Source organism: Choloepus didactylus, chromosome 23 (assembly GCF_015220235.1).
Source record: "Choloepus didactylus isolate mChoDid1 chromosome 23, mChoDid1.pri, whole genome shotgun sequence".
In the NCBI taxonomy this organism is placed as follows: Eukaryota; Metazoa; Chordata; class Mammalia; order Pilosa; family Megalonychidae; genus Choloepus; species Choloepus didactylus.
In genome coordinates, this window is record NC_051329.1 from 8,385,694 (window position 1) to 8,411,786 (window position 26,093).

General features: G+C 42.6%; 1 protein-coding gene, 1 long non-coding RNA gene and 1 pseudogene across 2 annotated transcripts in view; 2 read left to right on the plus strand and 1 right to left on the minus strand.

Moving 5' to 3' along the window:
• The window catches only part of VPS37B (VPS37B subunit of ESCRT-I), a 32,204-nt gene extending 9,906 nt beyond the window's left edge, over positions 1–22,298 (plus strand). The window contains exons 2-4 of the mRNA XM_037816813.1: positions 18,859–19,030; positions 20,201–20,283; positions 21,107–22,298. Of these exons, the coding sequence (XP_037672741.1) occupies positions 18,859–19,030; positions 20,201–20,283; positions 21,107–21,595 (744 nt within the window). The 3' untranslated portion in view covers positions 21,596–22,298. The remainder of the gene's footprint in view (positions 1–18,858; positions 19,031–20,200; positions 20,284–21,106) is intronic.
• LOC119519244 lies at positions 4,262–6,796 on the plus strand (annotated as a pseudogene).
• Positions 16,708–24,649, minus strand: LOC119519245. Its single transcript, XR_005213993.1, has 3 exons — positions 23,160–24,649; positions 21,608–21,694; positions 16,708–21,162 (listed from the first exon to the last, which is right to left on the minus strand). It is a non-coding gene; the product is annotated as an uncharacterized LOC119519245 (long non-coding RNA).
• Between the last annotated feature and the right edge of the window lie 1,444 nt (positions 24,650–26,093).

Sequence of the window (26,093 nt, forward strand, 5' to 3'; positions counted from 1 at the left end):
TACTGTGAATAGTTGATTGTATACCATGGATGATTGTATGGTATGTGAATATATTTCAATAAAACTGAATTTAAAAAAAGAAAAAAAGAAATGACAGAGAAAGAGGAAGCAAAAGCTATAAAAAGCTGCTCCCAAATTGGAAAGTCAAGTCGGCGCTTTTAATGGTTGAGAACACAGGATTTGGGTTGTTACGAAACTTTGGACAAGTATTTAGCCTTCCTAAATGTCAGTTTCCTCATCTTTAAAATGGGGGATATGAATAAAACTGACTCAAGTTGTTATGAGGATTAAATAAAATAATGTCTGTAAACTGCTTAACACAGAGCCTGACAGTAGTAGTCTCCAGGAAGTGGAAGCCGTTACTGTTGCTAATCAAGTGATCTGGGGCCATTTAAGTTAGGGCAGTGTTTCCCTGAGTGTTCCTTAGAGCCTTAATTCTGTGGGTGTTAATGCTTGTTACATTTAAAAAGAAGAAGAAGAAGAAAAAAAGAGTTCCATGGTAATTAAATTTGGGAAACCAGTGAGTTAAATAGGAGGGTTTCTTTGTTTCTTTGTTTTGTTTTGTTTCTTACTCCCAGGTTTGTGGTGAGGCTCTGGAGGGGCATACTGTAGGCAGCATTTCCCCAGCTTCCTCGCAGAACTCTTTCTGGAGAATCTCATGGGCCTCCGTTCCATGGGACCTACTTTGGCAAATGTATTTGACAAATAAGAGATGAATTTCATGTATCCATCCGTAGCCCATGGGGATTGGTATATCACAGGCAGTGCCATAGTTACTTGTATTTATCATGACAGTGCTGTGTCATCAAGGAAAGTCTACCCTAGTTACATGTATTTCTTTTAAGAAGGCACGGAAGTACATAGCATTTTAAATTTTTAATCCCAACTGATTGAACCCTTAAAAATAATGTTTTTTAACATGTTCGTTATATAAGTTTTGAAAAATACAGAAAATTGTAAAGAAGAAAAATGTAATCCCATGTAATATCACCACCAGAGAGAAACATTAACAAAGTATTTTAGGTATCCCCACCTTCTCCAGTGGGATCATTCTGTATAGAGAGGTTTTGTGTTTTTTTTTTCTGTTTGTTTTCTTTTTAACTTAAAGTTATACTCTGGACATTTTTTTAAATTAGATTTTTCTTATAAGACAGTTTTTAATAACTACATGGTATTTTCATTGTATCAATCGTGATTTATGTAACCATTCCCTTACTGGATATTTAGGTGCTTTTTTTGCTTTCATAAATTATATTGTGATTTTTTTGAACATAAATCTGTTAAGATGACCATGATTTAACATTTTTGGAAAACAGGTAAATTTTCAGTATGTAGGCAATTCACTTAGGTAGACTGTCATAAGTAGTTTATCATTATGGAATTTAAGTAGAATAATCTGAGTAATTCTCTTTTGACTAGTCCCATGATTAGAATAGCATTTTCTCATTTATACTGAATGGAAGAACTGAGTAATTTCAGTCACGTGAGAGCAAATTTTATCTATTGATAAAAGCATCTTGAATCAGATGTTGGAAAGTTCATATCATGATGTACTGTAAATGTAAAAGCAAAATTGCCAAAAGATGTAGTCCTCATAAATAAAAATCCAGCAGAATCCATCTAGAGAGGCATTTTCTTATTTGCACCTATGTAAAGACTAGTCTGGAAAATTCTCATACATGCATTTCTTGTCAATTGTGTTTAAAAGGAAATAGTGAAGGGGAAAGGAAAAAAAAAAACAAACACAAGCAAACCCCAAGCTCTTACTAAACAAATGAATGCTTTGGTTGTTGGTCCTGGCCAGAAACCATCCTCTCTGTTTGGTTGAGCTATTAAAAAAATTGGAGTTTAGAAATTCTGTCTTCCTTAGGCTGCTGTTCTTGTGTGTGTATTTTTCTGGCTTTAAAAAGTTACAGTAGAAGCTATTAACTGACCTGCCTCCATGTAAGTGATGTGTTCCCGCAATTGACACTCTCCGTTCCCTCCTTCAAATCCAGTGACTGAGGCTCTCCCCACCACCACGGGTGGAATCGGTATGTCTGGGCGGTTCTTCTCCCACCACTGGAGTTGTGTGCTTACCCAGGGCCAAATGGGTTTGTGCCCAGACCTGTTTATTTCTGTCTTATTATAGTAATTTATAAACTTTCACTGTATAATTTATATAATTTCCTTATTATTATGTAATTTCATTATTTATGTAATTTCATTAACTACTATTAAACCGATGAACTGTGAGTGTGAACAAAGAAAGAGTTGTTTCTATAAAAGTTATAAGCTGAGTACTTTGGAAAGAGTTAATATAAGGTGTGATTCACTAGGGAAAAAATGCTGGTAAATTAGGTGTGGATTAGACTGGGGGGAAATTGAAGAATTCTTGAAGGATTCTGCTCTCAAATTGCTTGATGTATGTCTTTAAATTCTTGGTGCACATGAAAGGACGTGGTCTATGTGAACCAAAAAAAAACCTTTGGAACTTCAGTTTGTGAACCCATTCTCCAAAAATAACCTTTGCCTTAAAAAAAAACAACAACAAAAATAAGACAAATTTATATCTTTAAAGTAAAATGTTTGTGAAGTTGTGTGTATGTGTGTGTGTGGTTACTTGCCCTTAAAGTGAACATGCTAATTTTTTTGTTTGTTTTAATTTTTTAACTTTATTTATTGAAAAATTAAACAACACAACATTTCAAACAAAACAAAGCAAAGGATTAAGAAAAACAAATAACCTAAAATAACTACTTTGCTTGTAACATGTTCTTACTATACCCAGGAAAATTAGTAAACCATATCTAAACAAAGGAATAAGAAAAACAAATATCTAAAATAACTACATTGCTTCCAACATGATCCTACCATACCCAAGAAAGTTTGCAAACCATAATCATTCCTGAGCGTTCCCATAACATTAAAATTACCCTCAATAATACTCATCTGTTGAAGAGCATTTAGAGTGTTTAGACTGTAGCATCTTTACCTGGTTTTGGTATTAGAGTAATGTAGCATGTTTACCTGGTTTTGGTATTAGAGTAATGTTAGCTTCATAAAATGAGTTAGGTAGTGTTCCATTTTCTTCAATTTTTTGAAAGAGTTTCCTGTTTGTTTAATGGCAGCCATTCTAATTGATGTGAGATGATATCTCATTGTGGTCTTAATTTGCATCTCCCTAATAGCTAGTGAAGATGAACATTTTTTTCATGTGTTTTTTTAGCCATTTGTATTTCCTTTTCAGTGAAATGTCTTTTCATATCTTTTGCTTATTTTATAAGTGAACTGTTTGTACTACTGTCATTCAGTTTTAGGATTTGTTTATATATGCAAGATATCAGTCTTTTGTCAGATACATGGTTTCCAAATATTTTTTCCCATTGAGTTGGCTGCCTCTTCACTTTTTTGACAAATTCCTTTGAGGTACAGAAGTTTTTAATTCTGAGGAGTTCCCATTTATCTATTTTTTTCTTTGATTGCTTGTGCTTTGGGTGTAAGGTCTAAGAAGCGACATCCTAATACAAGGTCTTGAAGATGATTCCCTACATTATCTTCTAGGGATTTTATGGTGCTATGTCTTATATTGAGGTCTTTAATTCACTTTGAGTTAATTTTTGTGTAGGGTGTGAAGTAGCGGTCCTCTTTCATTCTTTTGGGTATGGCTATCCAGTTCCCCCAGCCCCATTTGTTGAAGAGATTGTTATGTCCCAGTTCATTGGTTTTGGGGGACTTATCAAAGATCAGTTGACCATAGATCTGGGGGTCTAGCTCCGAATTTTCAGTTGGAGTCCATGGATCAATATGTCTGTCTTTGTGCCATTACCATGTTGTTTTGACTACTGTGGCTTTAGAGTAAGCTTCAAAGTCAGGAAGTATAAATCCCCTTGCTTTGTTTTTCTTTTTTAGAATGTTTTTAGCAATTCGAGGCATCTTTCCCTTCCAAATACATTTGATAGCTAGCTTTTCCAAGTCTGCAAAGTAGGTTGTTGGAATTTTGATTGGAATTGCATTGAATCTGTAGATGAGTTTGGGTAGAATTGACATGTTAATGACATTTAGCCTTCCTGTCCATGAACACAGAATCTTTTTCCATCTTTTTAGGTCCCCTTCTTTTTCTTTTAGTAAAGTTATGTAATTTTTATGTATAGGTCTTTTACATCCTTGGTTAAGTTTATTCCTAGGTACTTGATTTTTTTAGTTGCTATTGAGAATGGAATCTTTTTCTTGGGTGTCTCTTCAGTTAGGTAATTTCTAGTGTATAGGAACATTACTGACTTATGTGCATTAATCTTGTATCCCACTACTTTGCTAAATTTGTTTATTAGCTCAGGTAGCTGTGTCATTGATTTCTCAGGGTTTTCCAAATATAAGATCATATCATCTGGCACACACCGCCGCTGGGAGACGTGCTAGGTCCACGCTCTCGGTCCCCGCGGCTAACTCGCAGCCCCCGCCTCCGCATCATGGACGCCCCAAGGCAGGTGGTTAACTTCGGGCCAGGACCAGCCAAGCTGCCGCACTCGGTATTGTTAGAGATACAGAAGGAATTATTAGACTACCAAGGAGTTGGGGTTAGTGTTCTTGAAATGAGCAACAGGTCATCAGATTTTGCTAAGATTATTAACACCACAGAGAATCTTGTGCGGGAATTGTTAGCCATTCCAGACAACTTCCTGTTGCTTTTCTAATGAGTTCCAGCTTATTTTGTCTCTGCTGCTACTTCGAGCTAGATCTCTATATGCAAATAGCCTGCAAATAGCCTGTGAACTTAATATTATGCAAATTTATCTAGTTATTTCTGCAGAAACAAGCACACAGCATGGAGGGTAGGTGGGACCTGTTAGGTGCTGAGCCTAGATCCTTCCCAAAAAAGGTGATTTTTGTGCAAGGAGGTGGGTGTGGCCAGTTCAGTGCTGTTCCCTTAAACCTGATAGGCTGAAAGCAGGAAGGTGTGCGGACTATGTGGTGACCAAGAGCTTGGTCAGCTAAGGCTGCAGAAGCTGCCAAGAAGTTTGGGACTGTGAATACTGTCTACCCCAAACTTGGGAGTTATACGAAAATTCCGTATCCAAGCACCTGGAACCTCAACCCAGACGCCTCCTACGTGTATTACTGTGCAAATAAGACTGTGCACGGAGTGGAGTTTGATTTTGTACCTGATGTTAAAGGAGCAGTGTTGGTTTGTGACATGTCTTCAAACTTCCTGTCCAAGCCAGTGGATGTTTCCAAGTTTGATGTCATTTTTGCTGGTGCTCAGAAGAACATGGGCACTGCGGGGGTCACGGTGGTAATCGTCTGCGATAATCTGCTGGGCTTTGCTCTCTGAGAGTGCCCCTCCATCCTAGAGTACAAAGTGCAAGTCAGCAACAAGTCCTTGTACAACACGCCTCCATCCTTCAGCATCTACGTCATGGGCTTGGACCTGGAGTGGATTAAGAACAATGGCGGTGCAGCGGCCATGGAGAAGCTCAGCTTCATCAAATCAAAGATGATTTATGATATTATTGACCATTCTCAAGGATTCTACGTATGTCCCGTGGAGCCCCAGAATAGAAGCAAGATGAATGTTCCATTCCACATTGGCAATGCTAAAGGAGATGAGGCTTTAGAAAAAAGATTTCTTGATAAAGCTCTTGAACTCAATATGATTTCCTTGAAAGGGCATAGGTCGGTAGGAGGCATCCGGGTCTCTCTGTATAATGCCATCACAATCGATGATGTCCAGAAACTGGCGGCCTTCATGAAAAACTTTTTGGAGATGAATCAGCTGTGAACACATCCTAACCTTTGTACGTGGAGCAAAGTAACTTGGGAAGGGCTACACAAACTTAACCAACATGGTATTTTTCTTAGATGAATGTTCTTATTGTAGATTTTTTTTTTTTAATTCAAAGAACAACAGCGAAACATCAGCAGTTCTGCAAAGCTGGTGGGCTTAGTGGCTGCTTTAACTCTTATTTAAACTGAAAGCATTTAAAAAATCTTCCTGTTGCTTTTCTAATGAGTTCCAGCTTATTTTGTCTCTGCTGCTACTTCGAGCTAGATCTCTATATGCAAATAGCCTGTGGACTTAATATTATGCAAATTTATCTAGTTATTTCTGCAGAAACAAGCACACAGCATGGAGGGTAGGTGGGACCTGTTAGGTGCTGAGCCTAGATCCTTCCCAAGTGGCAGCAGTGAGGTCTTCTGGGCTCACAGCCATTGATTAAGGTAAACAGTGACCATTTGGTGACTGTTTAGGAGTTCCAGGGAAAAGCGTTTTATAGATCTTTATACTGTTATCATAAATAGGTAAAGGTGACATATACTATGTGTTTATATAGCAAGGTCAGTTTTTAATACCTTGTAGTCTATATCTCTTTGCATTTATATTTTTAATAATATGGTTCTTAGTGATATATGTGGGCGTCTACAATTTCTTAGACTCCTTGACTTTGAGTATCATCACACATTCACAACAGTCATGCCTGTCATTTGTAAGCTGCTTCACAGAAATGAGATTGAGAAATTCCCCTCTTCACTCTTACCTCTCTTTTCAATAGCTAGAAGAGAAGTTGATTGGTTTGTTGTTTGTTTTCTAATTATACCTTCAAACTAAATTTCTCTGTTAACGTCCCTTATCCTTTGTTCACTTGGCTTTCTCTTTATTGTGTTTGACCAGAGTGACAATTTGACTTTCAGAAGATTTTGCTGGAGTCTTTTCCCCTCTTGTTTATCCGTCATCAGTATTTTATGTTGAATATGTGAAGAACATTAAAATACTAAAACATCTAATTAAAAAAAAATCATATGATCTGCAAATAATGACAGTTTTACTTCTTCCTTCCCAAGTTGGACGCCTTTTATTTGTTTTGCCAGATTGCTCTGTCTAGCACTTCTAGCACAATGTTGAATAACACTGGTGACAGCGGGCATCCTTGTCTCGTCCCTGATCTTAGAGGCAAGGTTTTCAGTCTCTCGCCATTGAGTACTATGCTGGCTGTGGGTTTTTTATATATTTCATTTATCATATTGAGGAATTTTCCTTCAATTCCTATCTTTTGAAGTGTTTTTTCTAAAAAGGATGCTGGATTTTGTTGAATGCCTTTTCAGCATCTATTGAGATGATCATTTGATTTTTCCCTTTTGATTTATTGTGTTGTATTATATTGATTGATTTTCTTATGTTGAACCATCCTTGCATGCCTGGAATGAACCCCACTTGGTCATGGTATATGATTTTTTTAATGTGTCTTTGGATTCGATTTGTTAAGTATTTTGTTGAGAATTTTTGCGTCTGTATTCATGAGGGAGATTGGCCTGTAGTTTTCCTTTCTTGTAGCATCTTTACCTGGTTTTGGTATGAGTGATGTTAGTTAGCTTCATAAAATGAGTTAGGTAGTGTTCCATTTTCTTCAGTTTTTTTGAAAGAGTTTAAGTAAGATTGGTGTCAGTCCTTTTTTGGAAAGTTTGGTAGAATTCCCCTGTGAAGCCATCTGGCCCTGGGCATTTATTTGTGGGAAGTTTTTTGATGACTTGACTGGATCTCTTTGCTTGTGATTGTTTTGTTGAGGTCTTCTATTTCTTCTCTGGTCAGTCTAGGTTGTTCATATGTTTCTAGGAAATTGTCCATTTCTTCTACATTATCCAGTTTGTTGCCATACAGTTGTTCATAATATCCTCTTATAATTTTTTTAATTTCTTCAGGATCCACAGTTATGTCACCTTTTTCATTCATTATTTTGTTTATATGGGTCTTCTCTCTTTTTGATTTTGTCAGTGTAGCTAAGGGCTTGTCAATTTTGTTGAACTTCTCAAAGAACCAACTTTTGGTTTTATTCTTTTTTTTTTTTTTTTTTTTTTTTTTTTTTTTTGTTCTTTATGCCAGTTATTTCTGCTTTACTTCTTATTTCTTTTCTTCTGTTTGGTTTAGGATTAGTTTGCTATTCATTTTCTAGCTTCTTCAGTTTTTGGCTTTAGTTCCTTATTCTTTTTTAATGTATGCATTTAGAGCTATAAATTTCCCCCTCAGTTTGCCTTCGCTGCATCCCATAAGTTTTGATATGTTGTGCTCTCATTTTCATTCGTGTCTAGATATTTAGCAGTTTCACCCACTGATTGTTTAGGAGTGTGTTGTTTAACCTTCATGTATTTGTGAATGTTCTAACTCTTTGATGGTTAGTGACTTCTAGTTGTATTCCATCGTGGATCAGAGAATGTGCTTTGAATAATTTCAGTCTTTTTAAATTTATTGAGGCTTGTTTTATGGCCCAGCATCTCATCTATTCTGGAGGAAGTTCTGTGGGCACTTGAAAAGAATGTGTATCCTGGTGATTTCGGATGTAATGCTCTACATATGTCTGTTAAGCCAAAATCATTTATCACACTGTTTAGTTTTTCAGTTTCCTTATTGTTCCTCTTTCTGGTTGATCTGTCTATAGGAGAGAGTGATGTATTGAAGTCTCCCACAATTATTGTGGAAACATCTATTGCTTCCTTCAGTTTTGCCAGTGTTTGTCTTGGGGCACTTTGGGTGCATAGACAGTTATGATTGTTATTTCTTTTTGTTGAATTGTCTCTTTTATTAGTATATAGTGTCCTTTGTCTCTTATGACATCCTTACATTTAAAGTCTATTTTATCTGAGATTAATATTGCTACTCCTGCTTTCTTTTGGCTGTAGCTTGCATGGAATATTTTTTTCCATCCTTTCACTTTCAATTTCTTTGTGTCTCTGGGTCTAAGATGAATCTCTTGTAAGCAACATGCTGAGTTCATATTTTTTAAACCATTCTTCCAATCTGTATCTTTTAATTGGGGAGTTTAATTGAGTCACATTCAGTGTTACTACTGTGAAGGCAGTTCTTGAATCAGCCATCATATCCTTTGGTTTTTGTCAGATATATTTTTTCCCCTCTCTCTCTTTATTTCCTTTAATGTCTCCTTACTAAAACTCTTTAATTCTGTGCCCTTCTCCATACCTCTCTCTTCTTTCTTATTTTTCTCAGTTGGTAGGGCTCCCTTTAGTATTTCTTGTAGGGCAGGTCTCTTGTTAGCAAATTCTGTCAGCGTTTGTTTGTCTGTGAAGATTTTAAACTGTCCCTTGAATTTGAAGGAGAGCTTTGCTGGATAAAGAATTTTTTGTTGGCAGTTTTTCTCTTTCACACCTCCATGGTGGCCACTGAGTAGTCACTGCTTATGTTGTTTCCCTTGTATGTGGTGAATTACTTCCCTCTTGCTGCTTTCAGAACTTTCTACTTCTCTTCAGCATTTGACAATCTGATGAAAATGTGTCTTGGAGTGGGGTTATTTGGATTTATTCTGTTTGGAGTTCGTTGGGCATCTATTATTGCGTATTTATGTTGTTTAGAAGGGTTGGGAAGTTCTCTCCAGCGGTGTCTTTGAATACTCTTCCTAGTCCGTTACCCTTCTCTTCCCCTTCTGGAACACCAGTGATTCTTAAATTTGTGTACTTCATGTTGTCCATCATATCCCTGAGATCCATTTTGAATTTTTCAATTTTTTTCACCATTTGTTCTTTTGTGCTTTCACTTTCCAGCCTACACTCGTCCAGTTCACTTATTCTTTCCTCACCTTCCTCTATTCTAGTACTGTGTATCAGGAATCTTTTTAATTTAATCAACAGTTTCTTTTGTTTCCATAAGATCCTCTATTTTTTTATTTACTCTTGCAAATTCTTCTTTATGCTCTTCTAGGGTCTTCTTGATGTCCTTTATATCCTGAGCCATGGTATTGGTGTTTGTGATTGCTTCTTTGATTAATTTCTTCAAGTTCTGTATCTCCTCTCATTTTTAAATTTGAGCATTTGGGTTATCCATATCTTCTGGTTTCTTAAATGCTTTATAATTTTCTGTTGTTTTCGGCCTCTTGTCATTTGTTTATCTTGATAGGTTTCTTTTAGGATATGCAGGCTTATTTAAACAATCATCTATAATTTGACAGAGCTACAGCTTAATGCAGTGCACTGTCCCTGACCTACCAGCAGATGGTGCTCCTGAGCCACCTCTTATCCTCAAGCCAGTTCTCCCCAACTTCGTTGATACAGCAAGTGGGGGTCCAAACCATACGAATGTCCAATCAGTGCACCAATTTTGGATGTCCAATCAGTGCACCAATTTTCTGTGTGCAGTGGGGACCGCCAGCTCTGGGGTTGGGGGTTGTGCCCTGTGCAGTTTGGCAGGGAAGAGGGCTTTAAGACCCAGTACTCTCAGCTGTTCCCAGAGTTGCAGCTGTGATACCCTGGGGCTGCAGCAGGTGACCTTCCCTTTAGTTCAGACTCCCCTCAGTCCCTCTCTGTTGTGGACCCACAAGTCCCTGGGCTTGATGTAGAGCTCCTGTTGCTTCCATGCGGCTCCCCTGCCTCTCAGCTGTGCACCTCACAGGCTTCTGCAGGGGAGGAGTTGTGCTGTCACGAGCCAGCTGAATCCCCCGTTTCCTTGAGGAGGCTCCCAGCTGCAGCACTGCGAAAGGATGGCTCCCAGCCCGCTTCAAAGATGGTTGTAAAGCAGGGTGTGGAAAATAACCCACTTCCACAATCGTCCACTTGCTGCAGTGGCTTGTCCCTAACTTGGGGGCCTTTAGCTGTGGATGTGCAAAGGGCTGTCACCCACGCCAGTTACCAAAGTGTGTGCCTGGGGCATGGGAGGCACTCCCTGCCGTGCTCGACCGCAGCTCCTGCTGCCCTCTCCCTGGCTGCTCCCCGGGTCCCACTCCGACCTGCCTCCCTGCAGCGTGTGTCCGGCTGCCATTTTCCCAGCAGCTCTCCGGATCAAAGACTTACTTGATTCCGAACGCAGGCTCCTGGCTTCTCCAGTTGCTCAGTCGCTACGGGTATATAAGTCCTTGCCCAGCCGGTGGGACCCTGGAACCAGTATTCTGGAGTCTAGTGTTTTTCATGGACGAGTATTTTCCTCTTTCTCTCCTAATCTGCCATTTTGGATCTCCTCAGTCATTTTTTACTCTTAGAATATAACATATATACATAGAAATGATAACTTTCCAAGTGCATTTTAACCAGTAGTTAGCAAATTTCAAAGCATGTTATGGATTACAGTTCCACAGTTTCAGTTATTTCCTTATTGTGAAATATAACATATATTCAAAAAGGTAATATCTTTCGAAGTATGATTTAACCAGTACTTATATAGGAAATTTCCAAAGTTGTTATGAGTTATAGTACCCTAGCCTTAGTAATTTCCTTAACGTGAAATATAACATATATACAAAAAGGTGATAGGTTTCAAATTACAATTTAACAAGTAGCTGTAGAACAAATTTGCAAGGATGCTATGTGTTACAATTCCACCATTTCAATTCTTTCCTTCTTGCTATTCTAATACTCTAGCAACTAAGAAAATTATATAGAGATTCAGTATTCATATTCCTTTGTTAAATTCCATCTTGTCTGTTGCTACTCCTTCCTCTAGTTTAATTACTTTCCCGATCTTCAGGGATGTCTAGGCAGTGACCACCCTAACCTGTTCAAGTTAAAAAGGGTGTCAACTTTATGAGGAAGGGGAACACATCTAGTTGATGTTCTTGAAGAGACTGTTGCTTCTGGGTTTTGGAACTTACCTGGCATAGGAGTTCTCTGAAGAATTTAAGTTTCTGAAGGATAAACTTAGTGAAACCTTTATAGAGTCTCAGATAGGAATCTGGGTCTTCTTTAAGGTCTTCAGGACACTATTGATTTGGGGTTATTCCTTTTGCCTTATGTTTGAAAATATCATCAATAAAACCTTAAAGATTTAAATAGGAATTAAATTTAAGTGATATTGGCGCTTGGAAATAGAGAAATGATAGTAGACTAGCAAATTTCCATTTGGTTCTATGGCATGGTCATATAGAAAACACATTTGGAGCCAAAAATATTGTAGCACTTAATGTCATGGCTCTGAGTCATTTACTGGCAGTGTGACTCTGGCAGGTCACTTAACCTCCTTAACATTTTATTGTCTTCCTTCTGAGTAAAATGGGGACAATATTTGTCTCACTGTCAGAGGATTAACTGAGCTGATGAATGAAGAGAAGGTGGCACGATGCCAAACATGCAGTAGGTGCTCACTAAGTGTTAGCAAATACTGTTGAAGCAGCTAAGATACAGACGAGTGAAGCTTTCAGATCACCACCAGTAAATGGCCTCATTTAGATCTTTGATTTTTTTCTTCTCTTTTGAGCCTTGTATTCGAAGAGCAAATGTGTGTCCAGGGCTGTGGGTTGCGCACTGTGGTCTGAAAGCAATGGCGCCCTCTGGAGTTGGGCCGTTCACCACGCGCGGAGCCCGGGTACCTGGGTGCTTGGTCCCCACCAACTCTGACAGTCGCGAGGACAGACGGTCCTGCTGGCTATATCCCCACGGCCTGGCACACAGATGTGCATTCAAGGGACTTCTTGAAAGAATGAACAAACCACTCTGTTGTAGTCATTAAGAGCAGTTGTTGAGGTATTGAAGTTTGTGAGTGATTTTTAAATTACACATGTACATTATAGTGGATTCGAGGCTATCATGATGATAACATTACTCTCATTTTCTGATGTGCTTTTGAAGTGGGAGAGAGCTGAATTTCAGCCGAGAAGGAATTGCATACAGCCGGTCACGTCTAATGCGTCCCCACGTGGGTGCTGTGCATCTCATGTCTCTCCACGGTGACAGATAATTTTGTTTTAGAGCAATCACTGCCATAATTTTAATTTTTCTCCTCTCACATTTCACTGCCAAACATTATCATGGCTGTGGTAAACTAGGAGTACAAATAGTTTCCCAGTCAACATTCTGGCTGTTTTTAATAAGCATTAATCTATGATGTTACTGTTTAAAAATTTATTTAAAGAAGCTACTCTTCAGAACAGCTTAGCAAGGTTTTAACTATAATTCACAGATTAGGCCTGAGAGGCTCTGGCGACAGGATTCCTACAGATTAAATTGAGTAAATATTTAGCAAAGTGCCTGTGTTGGGCTGGGTACTGTGCTAGATCCGGGTGTGGGGAAATCAGTAAGACACAGTTCTGCTCTTAGAGGCTTAATTTCTCATCAGGTGGGTGGCTGTGAGCAGAAATGGCATTTTATTGGAAAAACCTTTCCAGTTATATGAGTCAGGATTCTGGCAAGATCCAAAGAGAGGGCACTCAGTTTGGGAAGTTTGAGAGTTTAGTAAAGGGACTCTTTACCAGGCTGGGGGCTGGGTGTAGAGAATCCACAGGGGTTGGTGCAGGGAGCGGAGAGTCTAGAGAGGGGGAGAGCTGCCCTAGAGGGGCCAGGTCTTGGAAGGAGGGAGGAAGGGGGACCTGGCCAGCTTGCAGCCACCCCACAGGCAGGGGACCCTGGGAATGACCCCCCCCCACACACACATACAAATTTCACTGTTCTCCCTCCCTCTCCCCAGTGCTGAATCCAGCTGGAGCCAGAGGCATGGGGGCTCACTGAGAGTCAGTACAGATCAGCCCCTCAGCCCTTGGGGGAAGAGCGGGACAGAGAGTGGATCTCAGGGCAGATAGAAGAGGTTTTATATATCGTGTTAGTTTCCTAGGCTGCTTGTAACAAATTAACACAAACTGGGTGGCTTAAAACAACAGAAGTTTATTCTGTCACAGTTCTCAGGCCGTAAGTCCAAATGCAGCTGTTGGCAGGGCCACACCCCGACAGGCTCTGGGGGAGAATCTGTTGCACGCCTGTTCTGGTTTCTGGTGGGTGCTAGCTGCCTTGGCTCATGGGCACATCACTGCAGTCTCCTCCTCTGTCTTCATACGGCTGCTGCCCCTGCATCTGTTTCCTCTTATAAAGACACTTGTCTTTGGATTTAGAGCCCCCCCGATAGTCCAAGAAGACCTCTCCATTTTAAGATCCTTAATTACCTCTGCAAAGACCATTTTTCCAAAGAAGGTCCCTTTCACAGGTTCTGCTTAGGACATGGACAGATCTTTCTGGGGGGCCACCATTCAGCCCACTGCAGAGCACCCTGTCACTCCCAGGACAGGGAGACCGTGAACATGATTGTCTGAGCCTCTCTTTCGCCTGTCATCTGAAGTAGGTGGCACTGCCACCCCACGGGGGCAGGGACTCCACCTTTTTTTTTCCCATTTGTGTCTCCTTTGCCTGCCCTGCACCGAGCCAGCATGCTGGGCCCATGCCTGGGAGTGGAACTGCGGGGTCCTGGGGGAATGGGTCGAGTTGTGGAAACCGAGATTCGGGGCAGGAGGGCACTCCAGGTGGACGAGCCAGCTGGAGCCAAGTCATGGAGGAAGAGCCATTTTAACTACCAGACTTTGGTTTTCCGCTTATTGTGAACAGAGTGATTGCTTGTTAAATAAAAATGTAATTGTTTAGCCACTAGGCCTTCTGAGGATAGAGGTAGGGTGAGAGGGCTTATCTATGTTTTTATCTGCCCAGATTTTGATTACTTGTTGGATTTTGAGCACTTGCTGGATTTTGAGCATTTAAAGGATTTCCAAAAATATTAAGCATTTCCATTCATTCATTCAAATTCTTTTATATAAGTAAAAAAAAGTCATTTACATCGGGAAAAGGGTTGTATTATAGTGTGAAGAGGGAGTAAAATACGTCATAAAAGTTAAGATTTAGCTTGGAAATGTTGACAGATTTTTCTGCCTCATTGTTTAGGGAGGCAGAATTATAATTACAGACGAAAGAGCCAGAGTCTGACCAGCTGGCATCAGAACGGCACGTGGTCGCAGTGTCTGGTTTGGAAAACATCCGCTGGAAACCAAACCCTTGACCCAGTGCCGGCCGTGCTGCTGCCAGCCGCGTTTCCCGTCCCCCGTGCCCTCTCATTTGTCACTGTTCTGTGTCACACACCTATGTCATCCAGAGGGGAGCTCATATCTATTTTCTTTCTTACTACTTTATTTTCTGCTAGGTTCTCCCCAAAATAATACATGTGCATTGGAGGTACACTGTGTTTGAGAGCCCTCCTCGTCTTGCTGCAAGCCTCCGAGGAACCACCACCTCGCTGCCTGGACGAGTCTGATGCCATATACATATACATAAGCAAGATGCTTTATCCTTTTTTTAAAACAAGAGCAGTCTGTTTCCCTAGGACCTCTGCCCTTCTGGTTCTGCTAATATCTATAAGTGATTTTTTTTTAATAAAAAACTTTTTCTGTAAAGTTATATACATGCTTGTTCCATTGAATCAAGTATTATGTGGAAATAGAGTTGAAGGTAAAAAAAAGTCACAGCATTCAGAGACTGCTGCTGCTAACTTTAGGTTAACAGCCTTCCAGACATCTCTCTCAGCTTGTGGAAAAAATAGATGGGCAGAAATAAGTAGAAAAATGGGATCCTGCTTTAAATGTTAGTCATGCATTTAATTTTTCTTAGCTTATGAGACAATAAACTGAAGTGAAACTAAATATAGTGTTGAAATTTATAAAAGTATTTCTTTGCCACAAGAGAGATTATTTCCTGAAACGATTTCCTTAGGGTTAAGAAAAAGGATCATGAAAAATATCAAGAAGCTGGAGTCACTATTTTCAATTTTAGGTATCTGTTGACTTCCTCCCATAAAGATGAGGACATTAGCAACTTTTTATTTTCTTTTTAAATTGAGTTCCTAAAATCTGGTGGCCCTCTCTAAGCACGCTCAGGTTTACTGAGCAGGTGTGAGCGCAGACACGGAGGCCCGGGTCGGCCGGCCAGGAGGTGGGAGCCGGGCTGGACGGTCGCTCCCTGGGCCTTGCGAGGGCTGAGCACTGTCCCCGCAGTGCAGGGCTCTGGGCAGAGCTCGCTTTTGCTCTGCAAATACAGAACAAGGCTGGCGTTTCCTTCCCATTTTCCTCGACTGGAACGATGCAGGTTCTACTCCCAAAGGAAAGGAGTATTGAAGAGGGAAGAGTATTTTCTACATCTAATGCAGGATATTTAAAATCAGATTTTTCAGATTGATCATATGTATCAGATTATCTTACTGTATCATAAAGGGAAGGAACTCCTCCCCACCTTCAGCACAGGAGTCCTGGCCCCACAACCAGGGCCCTCGCAGGCTGTTGTCTGCCTGGAGATGCTGGGGATATGCTCTGGGTGCCTTCTTAGATTTTACCGATGTTTGTTTATGCCAAAAACAGCCTAAAGCCCAAAGGATGCAAACAATTGCAGCCGGTTTCCGAAGCCTTCATTAGGGTGTATCTGGGCTGGTGACTGTGGTTTTGCTTTCATGTGTCCTACACAAATTTCCTTTTGATTATAGCCCATGCTTTCTTGTTTTTTCTTCCAGGACATTCTGATATGCCCTACTGGAATAAGATTTATCTGTAGAACTTATTTTACAGTAAAACTATAAAGCTGTGTTTTTCAGCCTTAGTTGTGTACATTGGAATCACTGGGGGATCTATGAAAAAAAACCTAGAGATTTTGGCTGGTTTGGGCTTGGTGTGGGCATTGGGATTGTTAAAAGGCTCCCCCAGGTGCTTAGGTGATTCTGAGGTACAACCAAATTTGAGAATCACTGCTGCAAAGTAATATTTAACAGCTTCGTAGAATTATGTGTTAGAGTGGGTGTTGATGCTTTCTTGGTGGTCACCTTGGGAGACCTGTAGTTACTCTGCAGCCTTTGCCTAGGACTTTTTGGGAAATTCCACGTTTGGAATTACCCTAAGATCCAGCGTGGGACCCCCACACAAGCTCAGTCTCAAATGACTTTATTAGGGGAGCTGATCTATTACATAAGGGACTTGGGGCACTTAATTGCTTGACAAACAGCTCATGTTTTATATTCCACATTTTGTTACCCACTTTATTTGCCAGACTTTTGGCTGATATTTTTTCACATGCAATTGTAAGAAATAATACAGATGATACAGGGAGCACCCATGTACTCTTCACCCATTTCCCCTAGTGTTAAACTCAAGTGCAGTATCACAACCACATTAGTATTAACACTGGTGCCACAATACAGAAGGATGTGTCCTCTTGCCCTTTTCTCATTTCAAGAATGTTGTATAAATGGAATTGTAGCATATCCGAACCATTGGGATTGGCTTTTTTCATGCAGCGTAATCCCCTGGTGGGTCATCTGGGTTGTTGTGCACATCAAGCACCCCCTCCTCCTTTTTGCTGCCTGGTGTTCTGTGGTATGGATGCACCCCAGTTTGTCTAACCGTTCACCCACTAAAGAACAACTGGATTAGTTTCCATTCTTGCACTGTTGAAAATATAGTTGCTACAGACATTCATGTGCTGGTTTTTTGTGAGAATATAATCTTCATTTCTCTTGGAACAGTGCCCAGGAATACAATTGCTGGGTCATATGGTAGTTGCAGGTTTAATTTTATAAGAAATTGCCCAGTTGTTCTCCAGGGAGTCCATGCAGTGGTTGGTTTGTTCTTCTAAGTGGCTTAACAATGAAAGGAAAGACACTTCTGCAGGACCTTGGTGTCTAAAGCTGATGGAAGTGGCGCTACTCTGGTTGATGGGGAGGGGGGAGACCGTTGGAGGAGGAAGCCCCCCCGGGGGGGTTGGGGCACTTGCTAGGGCTCTTAAGATGCCTCCTGCAACCCCGCTGTGCCAGGAGCCCCAAAGTTCTCCTTGCTTACTAAAAGCAGTAGGAAGAGGCAACAATATTTCTTCTGTCCTAATTTTGGGGACATTTCAACTTTTATTTTATAGCATTGATTTAGAGATTTACTTTTCCACTTTAAATCCCTTCAGTTGAAGCTAATCCAAGGGCTGTTTTCTTTTGTTCTCTTACTGCAGTCACTTGCCTGTGTGTGTGTGTAGTGGGAGAGTGAAGAGCCATAAATTGAGTCTGGCAGAGGAGGAGGGGGGTGGAGAGTGGGGGACAATGAGGAACTGCACTAGAACTAGAAGAGAGGAAGGAAATAGCAGCTAAAATAAACTGGGTGGGGGTGGTAGAAATATTAAGGGGAAAATGAGATGCCTGCAGTGGGGTTAAAGAGCTCCTGAGAAATGCTGACACACCGGGTAAGGAGTTGTGAACTACTGAAACTTCCAGTCCTAAAGGGAGGTTGCCGGTAGGCTGTGGTAGAAGTAGTCTGCAAGTGAGTGAAAAGGGGAACCAGAAGTATGGATGTGTTTGTGATTTTTGTTTTGTCTTTTAACAGGTTAAGCTTTGTTAGAAGCTTCCTTACCTTTCTCTCAGCCCTTCCATTTCCTCCCTCACACCCCTTGGCTCTCCCCTGTGGTCTGGGCAGGTGGGCTTCTCTGTCTGCTAAACAGCTAGTCCTCTCTGGCAAGGAAAAGAGGGAAACCCCTACTGGGCAATATAAACACACACACTCCTCTCCCAATTTTTGTGTCAGCTTCTCCAGTGGACTGAAAGCCAGGGGCTGAGAAGACTTGGGTCTTCCCTTCAGACCCGGGACAGCTTGAGGTGGGCGTGGGGAGAGAAGCGAAGCAGGGCCACTAAGCAGAATTAATTCCCAGGGTCTTTCAAGCTTTCCTCTTTGATCTCTGAGCCTGATGTTAAGCCTGAATTGACATCATGCCAAATGGTCTCTGAGGCAGCAGAAACTTGCTTTTTAAAAAAATATCTAGCCCTAAATCTTTCCAGCTGTTTACTTTTGCAAGAACAATGGCAGTAGTAAAGAATTCAAGTCACAGTACAGCTATTGAAATGAAAATTCAGGACGGAGTCATGGGACAAAGCCAGTCCTGAAAACCCATTGGAAAGGAAGTCAGCCCCACTCTTTAAGAAGTGGGGGCAGTGTCAGAACTTTCGAGAAATCAGAGGGGCTGGAGTTGGCCTTGGTAGCGTTCGCCTCACACATGGTGCCAGCCTGGAAACCCAGAGACACTGGATCAGATGCACTGGGCTCCTGGGGGTGGGGCAGAGGAGCTGCAGGGGACTTACCCATGAACTAATACGCTTTTGGTTCTCATCCTGTATGTTCTTTGCAGACGCAGAATGTTCAGCTGAACAAAGAAATGACGCTCGCCAGCAACCGGAGCCTGGCAGAAGGAAACCTTTTGTACCAGCCACAGCTGGACACTATGAAAGCCAGTTTGACCCAAAAATACCAGGAACTACAGGTTCTCTTTGAAGCCTATCAGATCAAGAAGACCAAATTAGGTAACTTTCTTAACAGTCATCTTTCTAAGAATAAAGAGTTGAGGGAAGCACACATTTTCAGGCTGTTGTTCTGCCAGGAAAGAAATATTATGGAAGAATTTCAGGTTATCACAGTGATGTACTACAGTGAAGAAACAATTTATATATATTTTAGAAAAGAGACAGCCATTTCTTAAATTGAATCTTATCGAATGTTTTGGATGCTTTTGGTAGCCTTCAGAGGGACATTTAGATCAAGTAGTCGGTTAAAATCCTCACTTGTGAGGTTTGCAGTAATCCCCTTCCTTTTCTCCTCAACTTCAGTAAAACCTTACTTTACACACCCAGGTACACTGGCTAAAAAGTAAAATGACTGGCCATATCAAATGTCAGTGAGGATAAGGAACTCTAACTTTGCTGCATAGGAATATAAGTCAATAAGACAACCTTGGGAAAACCGTTTGGCAGACTACTAAAAGCAAGCATCTGTATGTTCTAGTGTGTATGCCCAACAGAAATGGATGTTTCTGTCTAACCAAAGAGATGCACAAGAGTGTTTGTTGTAGCTTTATTTGCATAGCTACAGTCTACAAAATGGTAAGGAAATTTACACAAAGACACACAGCATTGAAAAGAAATGAACTCCTGGTCTTTGTGGCAACACAGCTGCTCTCCAACATACTGTAGAGTGAAAGCCGCCGGACACAGTGTATACACATAATGGAATCATACATCTGTGGAGTTCAAAACCAGGCAGAACTGATCTTTGGGACGGGGAATCGTCTGGACATGGGGAGCCTTCGAAAATGTTGTATATCTTGATCTGGGTAGTGACCGCTTGAGTTTATACGTATGTAAAAATTTGAGCCATACATTTAAGATTTGTATGTGTAGTGTTAAATTATTAGTTAAAGAAAATGTGAAACTGTTATTACATTGTTACTTTCACATATTCAGAGGTCCCACTCTGCAGTGGATGCTTCTGACGCGTGGTCATCGATTTTAAGACCTTTATGTTCAGCTTCCTGGAAAATCATTTTTCAGCAGGTGTGACTGTTGCCTTCCCAGTTAAAAGCAACGCGAGTTGAGGGAGAGGAAGAACACGTGGCCTTGCAGGGCTGGTGTGCTGTCATTTCTGAGGGCTGGGCCTGGATGTCCGCCTTACCTCATCAGGCCTCTTGTCTTTCCTAGATAAACAGTCCAACTGTGCTTCTTTGGAGACCCTCTTAGCACTTCTTCAAGCCGAAGGGGCCAAGATTGAGGAAGACACGGAGGTAAAGCATCTGCCTGTGGCTGAGTGCCCCCGGGTCGCTGGTCACCCTGGGCAGGGACAGTGCATGCCACCCTCCACAGGCAGGAGGTGGTGTCCCCCGGCACCGGTGCATGAGTCCTGGAAGGACAGTGGCTGCTGCCTGGGAGTTGAGGGTCAGGGCATGCGAGGCAGGGATTCCAGGCGGAGCAGCGGGCTGGTCTTGTCACTGCTCCGCTGAGTTAGGGCAGGGCCTGGGGGTGCTGTGGCTCACTTAGCCTCTGCTCTGAGTTAGCTGGTAGTCACAGAGCCATTTGGAGCAGCCGGCTGAGCACCATGGGCTTGGCCCACTAGGCAATAAGGAAATGAGTCAGTGTCTGATGTGGCTCTGAGGTGAATCAAGTTGGGGCTGGCCGTCTGTGGCCAAGATGAGTCTGCGCTGGTCTGCTGAACAGCTAGGCTTTAAGAGCCCTGATGCCTCCAAGCAAGTTTCTCGCCTGCTCTTTCCCGTCCAGGGCAAGTCCCTCTGTGAGGATGTAGTCAGGTGTAGAGGGAAGAAACAGTGGGTGCAGACTGACTATAACACAAGGGCCAGACTAGGGGCAGTGGCCACTCTCTCCAAGGGTGGATGGCAGATAGGATGATGCAGACTTGGTTTACAAAGCCCGATACTGCTTAGCCTGAGCTCCAGGTCTGCCCTCTGGACGTCATGGGGGGTTACCAGGAGAAAGGGTGGTGCTGCCTCTCTTGCTGCCAATGTTTTTGACACCCAGCACCTTCGGTAATGAGAGTTTTCTTTCCTAATGGCTGACCCATCCTTTTAATCAAGTGTCTCCTGGCTCTTTCAGAACATGGCAGAGAAGTTTCTTGATGGAGAGCTTCCTCTGGACTCCTTCATTGATGTCTATCAAAGTAAACGGAAACTGGCCCATATGCGAAGAGTTAAAATTGAGAAACTCCAGGAGATGGTGCTAAAGGTGCAGAGACTTCCGCAGGCCCCAGCCCAGCTGTCGCTCAGGGTGCCTGAGCCATCACCTGCTGCAGCCCTTCTCTACCCTGCCCCTGAGGCCAGTGGGCTCCCCTCAGTTGCCCCACGACGTGTTCCTCCTCCCCCACCCCCAGTGCCTGCAGGACGGTCAGCCACCCCCTTTACGGCTGCTGTGGGCTCAGGACAGGCCCTGCCGTACCCAGGATTGCAGTGCCCACCTGTGCCACCCCGTGTGGGCCTCCCCCCCCAGCAGGGCTTCTCTGCACAGTTTGTGTCACCGTACCCCCCAGCTCTCCCTCAGAGGCCCCCTCCCCGGCTGCCTCCACACCAGCCGGGCTTCATCCTCTAGTAAGTGACCCACCTTGGCCTTCCTGGGACTTGCGGTCAGTCTGTGTCTTGCTGGGGTCTGCACAGGCACGGAGTCCATTTGTTCCAGAATCGTAGGTCCCTAGAAGTAGAAACCCGGGCTTTTTGTACCAAGGCAGCTGCTTGTGCCCCAGGGCACAGCTGGGACCCCAGGCGTTGAGCTGGTTTGCATTACTTGTGGTGTCATTACTAGATGTAGTATTGAACTCTGGAGTTCAAAAATCCACCCCTCCTCCCCCTGCCTGCACCTTTATTTAAGCATGGTTAAAAAGATAGTTCTGTGTAAGGCCCCTCGGCAGGGGCCAGCAGAGGTGCTGCCTCCCAGCACAGGGATCCCTTCTGGGGCATCATCACAATCGCCGCCATCTCCCCTGAACCTGGCGACTTGTCATGCTTCAAAGCCATCAAGCAGTTTGCACTTGGCCCAGTGCCACACCCAGAGGCTGGGAGGAGTGGGAGCTGGACTCACCCAGCAAAATGTCCAGCTCCTCCTCCCCTAGCCAGCCCCTGAGGATTTCTCTTAAGTACTTCCCAAATGTTTTTACTACTTGTATAATTTTCCTGTTTTATATTGGTGAGGAAAACTTTTTGACACCAAACCATTCAGGGAAACTTTATTAAAAAATGCAATTATATGAGCAGATTGAAATGGAGAGGAAATAAATGTTATTTCCAGTGCCCACTGATGCCTGTGCTGTGCCTTAGCATCACCTAGGGCCAAGACTTGGATGCTAGCAAGGGACTCAAGGCTGGGGGGCAGCCATTGCCAGCAGGGCCAGCGCTTCCTTCAGGGAGGGGCTGGCTGAAGCGACTGGTCACAGGTGGACGCAGTCTCACCCCTGTAGACCAGTATTCTCTTAGCCACTGTCCTCAGCCTCTGGCTAGGCACAAGGGTGGGCCTGGGGACTCGTGAAAGAGAGCCCAGGGCATGAAGCGGTCAGGGGGTGTGTGCTTTAGCAACACCTGCAGGGGAGCCCTGTGGGACTTTATCCGCGGCGCATCTACAATGCCTTGTTAGCTGAATGCTCAGCACCTGGCTGGGGGGATGGCATACCCGTTGACAAAAAAAGGCCCATGTGCCCACTGGTGGAGTTTTGGGCCCCACCCTCACCTAGGAGGCCAGGGTCTGACCTGGGACCACCTGCTCAGCTGGTTGCTGCCTGGGGAGACAAAATCAGGCAGAGCTAAAACGTGGCCTGTCCAAGGGTACCATGCACAAAGCCACCAACCTTTGTCCTCGATTACCCTATATTCTGCTCCTGGACTTGAATTCTACTGTTGTAACTTTTTTAGTGGGATGATTCACCCCCATGCCTGTCAGGTGAGCCTGCCATGTTTGGTGGATCTCCAGCACAGTGCCACTCCCTCCTCGGATACCTCTGCAGCCAGCCAGAGCCCAGCAGTACGGCTGGCGGCCAAAGCGGGAATTTGTTGGCACTGCAAAAGGACCATAAGGCCGGCCTCTCCATCTCTTTCCATGGCCACGCCTGGAGCTGTGGTTCTAAAGCTGCAGGACTCAATTTTTAACGATCCTGTCATTTACTTACCTGGGATGTTCATGATGTGTTCAGTTCTAGAATGTCAGTGATCAGAGTTCCGGCAGTAAAAGTGGTGAGTCTGTTCTTGAAGTTAAAAATAAAAGCTGTCAGAGACTGCCAAAAATGTCTACCTCATGGTCCAGGGGCCCTGGTACCAGCAGCAGGGCCTTTTTATCCGCTGTGGTTCATCAGATTCTCACGAGTGTCTCACGGGGCAAGAGCAGCACTGGCCTGCCGTGTGCAGGCAGCTTCGCAATTGCAGCCACCCTGCAGGGGCTCTTGAGCACACATCCACGGCTGTGGGGTTTACTGGGCCTTCCCTGGCCCTGTTCACTCTGCCACGGGCTGTGCAACTGATGGAAACTGGTTATAATGTTCTCTGGCTATTTCAAATAAACGGGAGAATTAGCATGGCTCTGACCTTTTGCCTTGGGGGCGTGACAGCAGGGATTTCAAGGGTGCAAACCGGGAAATGCCACCCCAAGGCAGAAACCAGGTTCTTGGGAGGCCTCGTCTGCTGCTCAGATTCTGCTCGGTTGCTTGAGGCTGGGGAGGAAGGCAAACCCTGCCACTCTGGCACCCCATGCAGAGCTCCTCCCAACCAGTGCCCGCCTGTGCTCAGTGCCCTAGCTGAGCCACGTGTCTGAACCATGAAGCCCCTGGGAATGACACTTTCTTAGCATGCCGGCGGCAACACAAGGAACACTGAGAAGCAGCTTATGGAGGTTTACCTACTGCTGTCGCCTGTAAGTAGGGTGTCATTTCCCGCACATCACTGTCTGTGGTACTGGTACAAGAGGGAAGTTTTCCTAAGAAGTCAATTTTTTAAGAGAATTTATGTCTGATGGCTTCTCTTTTTCCACTGGCTGCTAGGCAGCTTACCATCAAATTTGTATTTTACCCTCAGTGAGGATGTTAGATTTCACAGGATGAACTTCATGGGCTTGTGAACTCAGCCTCCTCACCCTCTGGGCCCTTTTGCTCCTAAGAAGGTCCTGGAGGGGAAGTGACTGATGTGCCTAGAAGCTGGGGGTGCCAAGACCAGACCCTAAGGCTTCCGATTTCTAGCCCAGTACAACTTGGGATGGAGTCTTCAGTTAAAGGTCTCATTGAGGACTTAATGTCAAATCAAATGCCATTTCCTTTGGCTCAATCAACTAATGTCAGTTTTCACTTATATGTATTTGGTGGAAAGAATCATCCATTTTAAATACAGGCTGCTTTCAGAAGCTCTTTTTCCCTTACAAATGAGACCCAGACGCTGGATCCTTCCTGGTGCCCTTCATGTTTATGGTAGCACTTGCACAGAGTTAACACCAATCCCTCCAAAAAGTTACAGAGGAGGGAACACTTCCTAACTCATTTATGAAGCCAATATCACCCTAATGCACAAACACATAAAGGTATCACAAGGAAATTACAGATCAATGTTCATTACATTGAAAAATTTGCAAAAAAAAAAAATACAAACCAAATCCAATAGCACATTAAAAGGATTATATACTATAACTAATAGGGATTTATCCCAGGAATGCAAAGGTGGTGTGACAAAAATCAATGTAATACATCCCATCAATTTAATGAAGGAAAAAAAATAATAATTGATGCAGAAAAGGCATTTGATAAATCCAGCACCCTTTCTTGATTAAAAAACACTACCACCACTCAGAATAAAAGGGAAATTCCTCAACAATATAAAGAGCATATATGAAAAACCCACAGTTAACATCATACTCTGGTGAAAGATTGGAAAGCTTTCCACCTAACGTGAGGAACAAGACAAGGGTGCCCACTGTAACCACTGGAAGTTACAGCCAAAGCAATTAGTCAAGAAAAAAACAAAACCATAACAAGTGAAACTATATTTGCAAGTGACACAATCCTAAACTACTAGATGTAAAAAATGAATTCAGCAAAATGGCAGGGTACAGGATCAACATGCAAAAAATCAGTGTTTTCTCTACACCAACCATGAACAACCCAAAGCAGATGTCAAAACAATCCTATTTACAATAGCAACTAAAAGAATAAAATATCTAGGGATAAATTTAACCAAACATGTAAAACTTGTATGGGAGACTATGAAACATTTCAGAGAGCAACTAATGAAAACCTAAATAAGTGGAAAGACATCCTATGATCATGGATTGGAAGACAGTATTGTTAAGATGTCAATACTTCAACAACAAAAAGACAACCCAAATAAAGAATGGACCAAGGACTCAAATAGACATTTCTCTGAAGAAGATACACAAATAGCCAATAAATCCAGGAAAAGATGCTTTACATCGTTATCCACCAGGGAAATGCAAATCAAAACCACAATGGTGTAACCATTTCATACCCACTAGAATAGTTACTAAACAAAACAAAACATCAAAATAACAAATATTGGCAAAGATGCATTGTTTTACATCATCACACATTGTTGTGGGAATATAAAATGTGCAGCTGCTGTAGAACAGTCCCACTTCTGGGAATATATGCCCCAAAGAACTGAAAGCAGGGCTTTGAATAGATATTTGTACACCGATGTTCTTGTTCTTAGCAGCATTATTCATGGGCGTCAAAAGATAGAAACAACCCAAGTGTCCAAAAGATGAATAAACAAAACGTATATGCATACAATGAAATACTCAGTTATGAAAAGGAATTTCTGATTCATACTACATGGATAAACCCTAAAGACAGCGTGTTGAGTGAAATAAGCCAGACATAAAAGGACAAATGTATGATTTCACTTATATGAAATACCTAGAATGAGCAAAATCACAGAGACCGAGTCGAGTAGTGGTTACCAGGGGTGATGGGTAGGAAATGCTTAGTAGGCACAGAGTTTCTATTTGGGGGGATGGAAAAGTTTTGGTGGTGATGGTAGAACATTGTGAATGTAATTAATGCCACTGAATTGTATACATGAAAGTGGTTAAGTGAGAAAGTTTA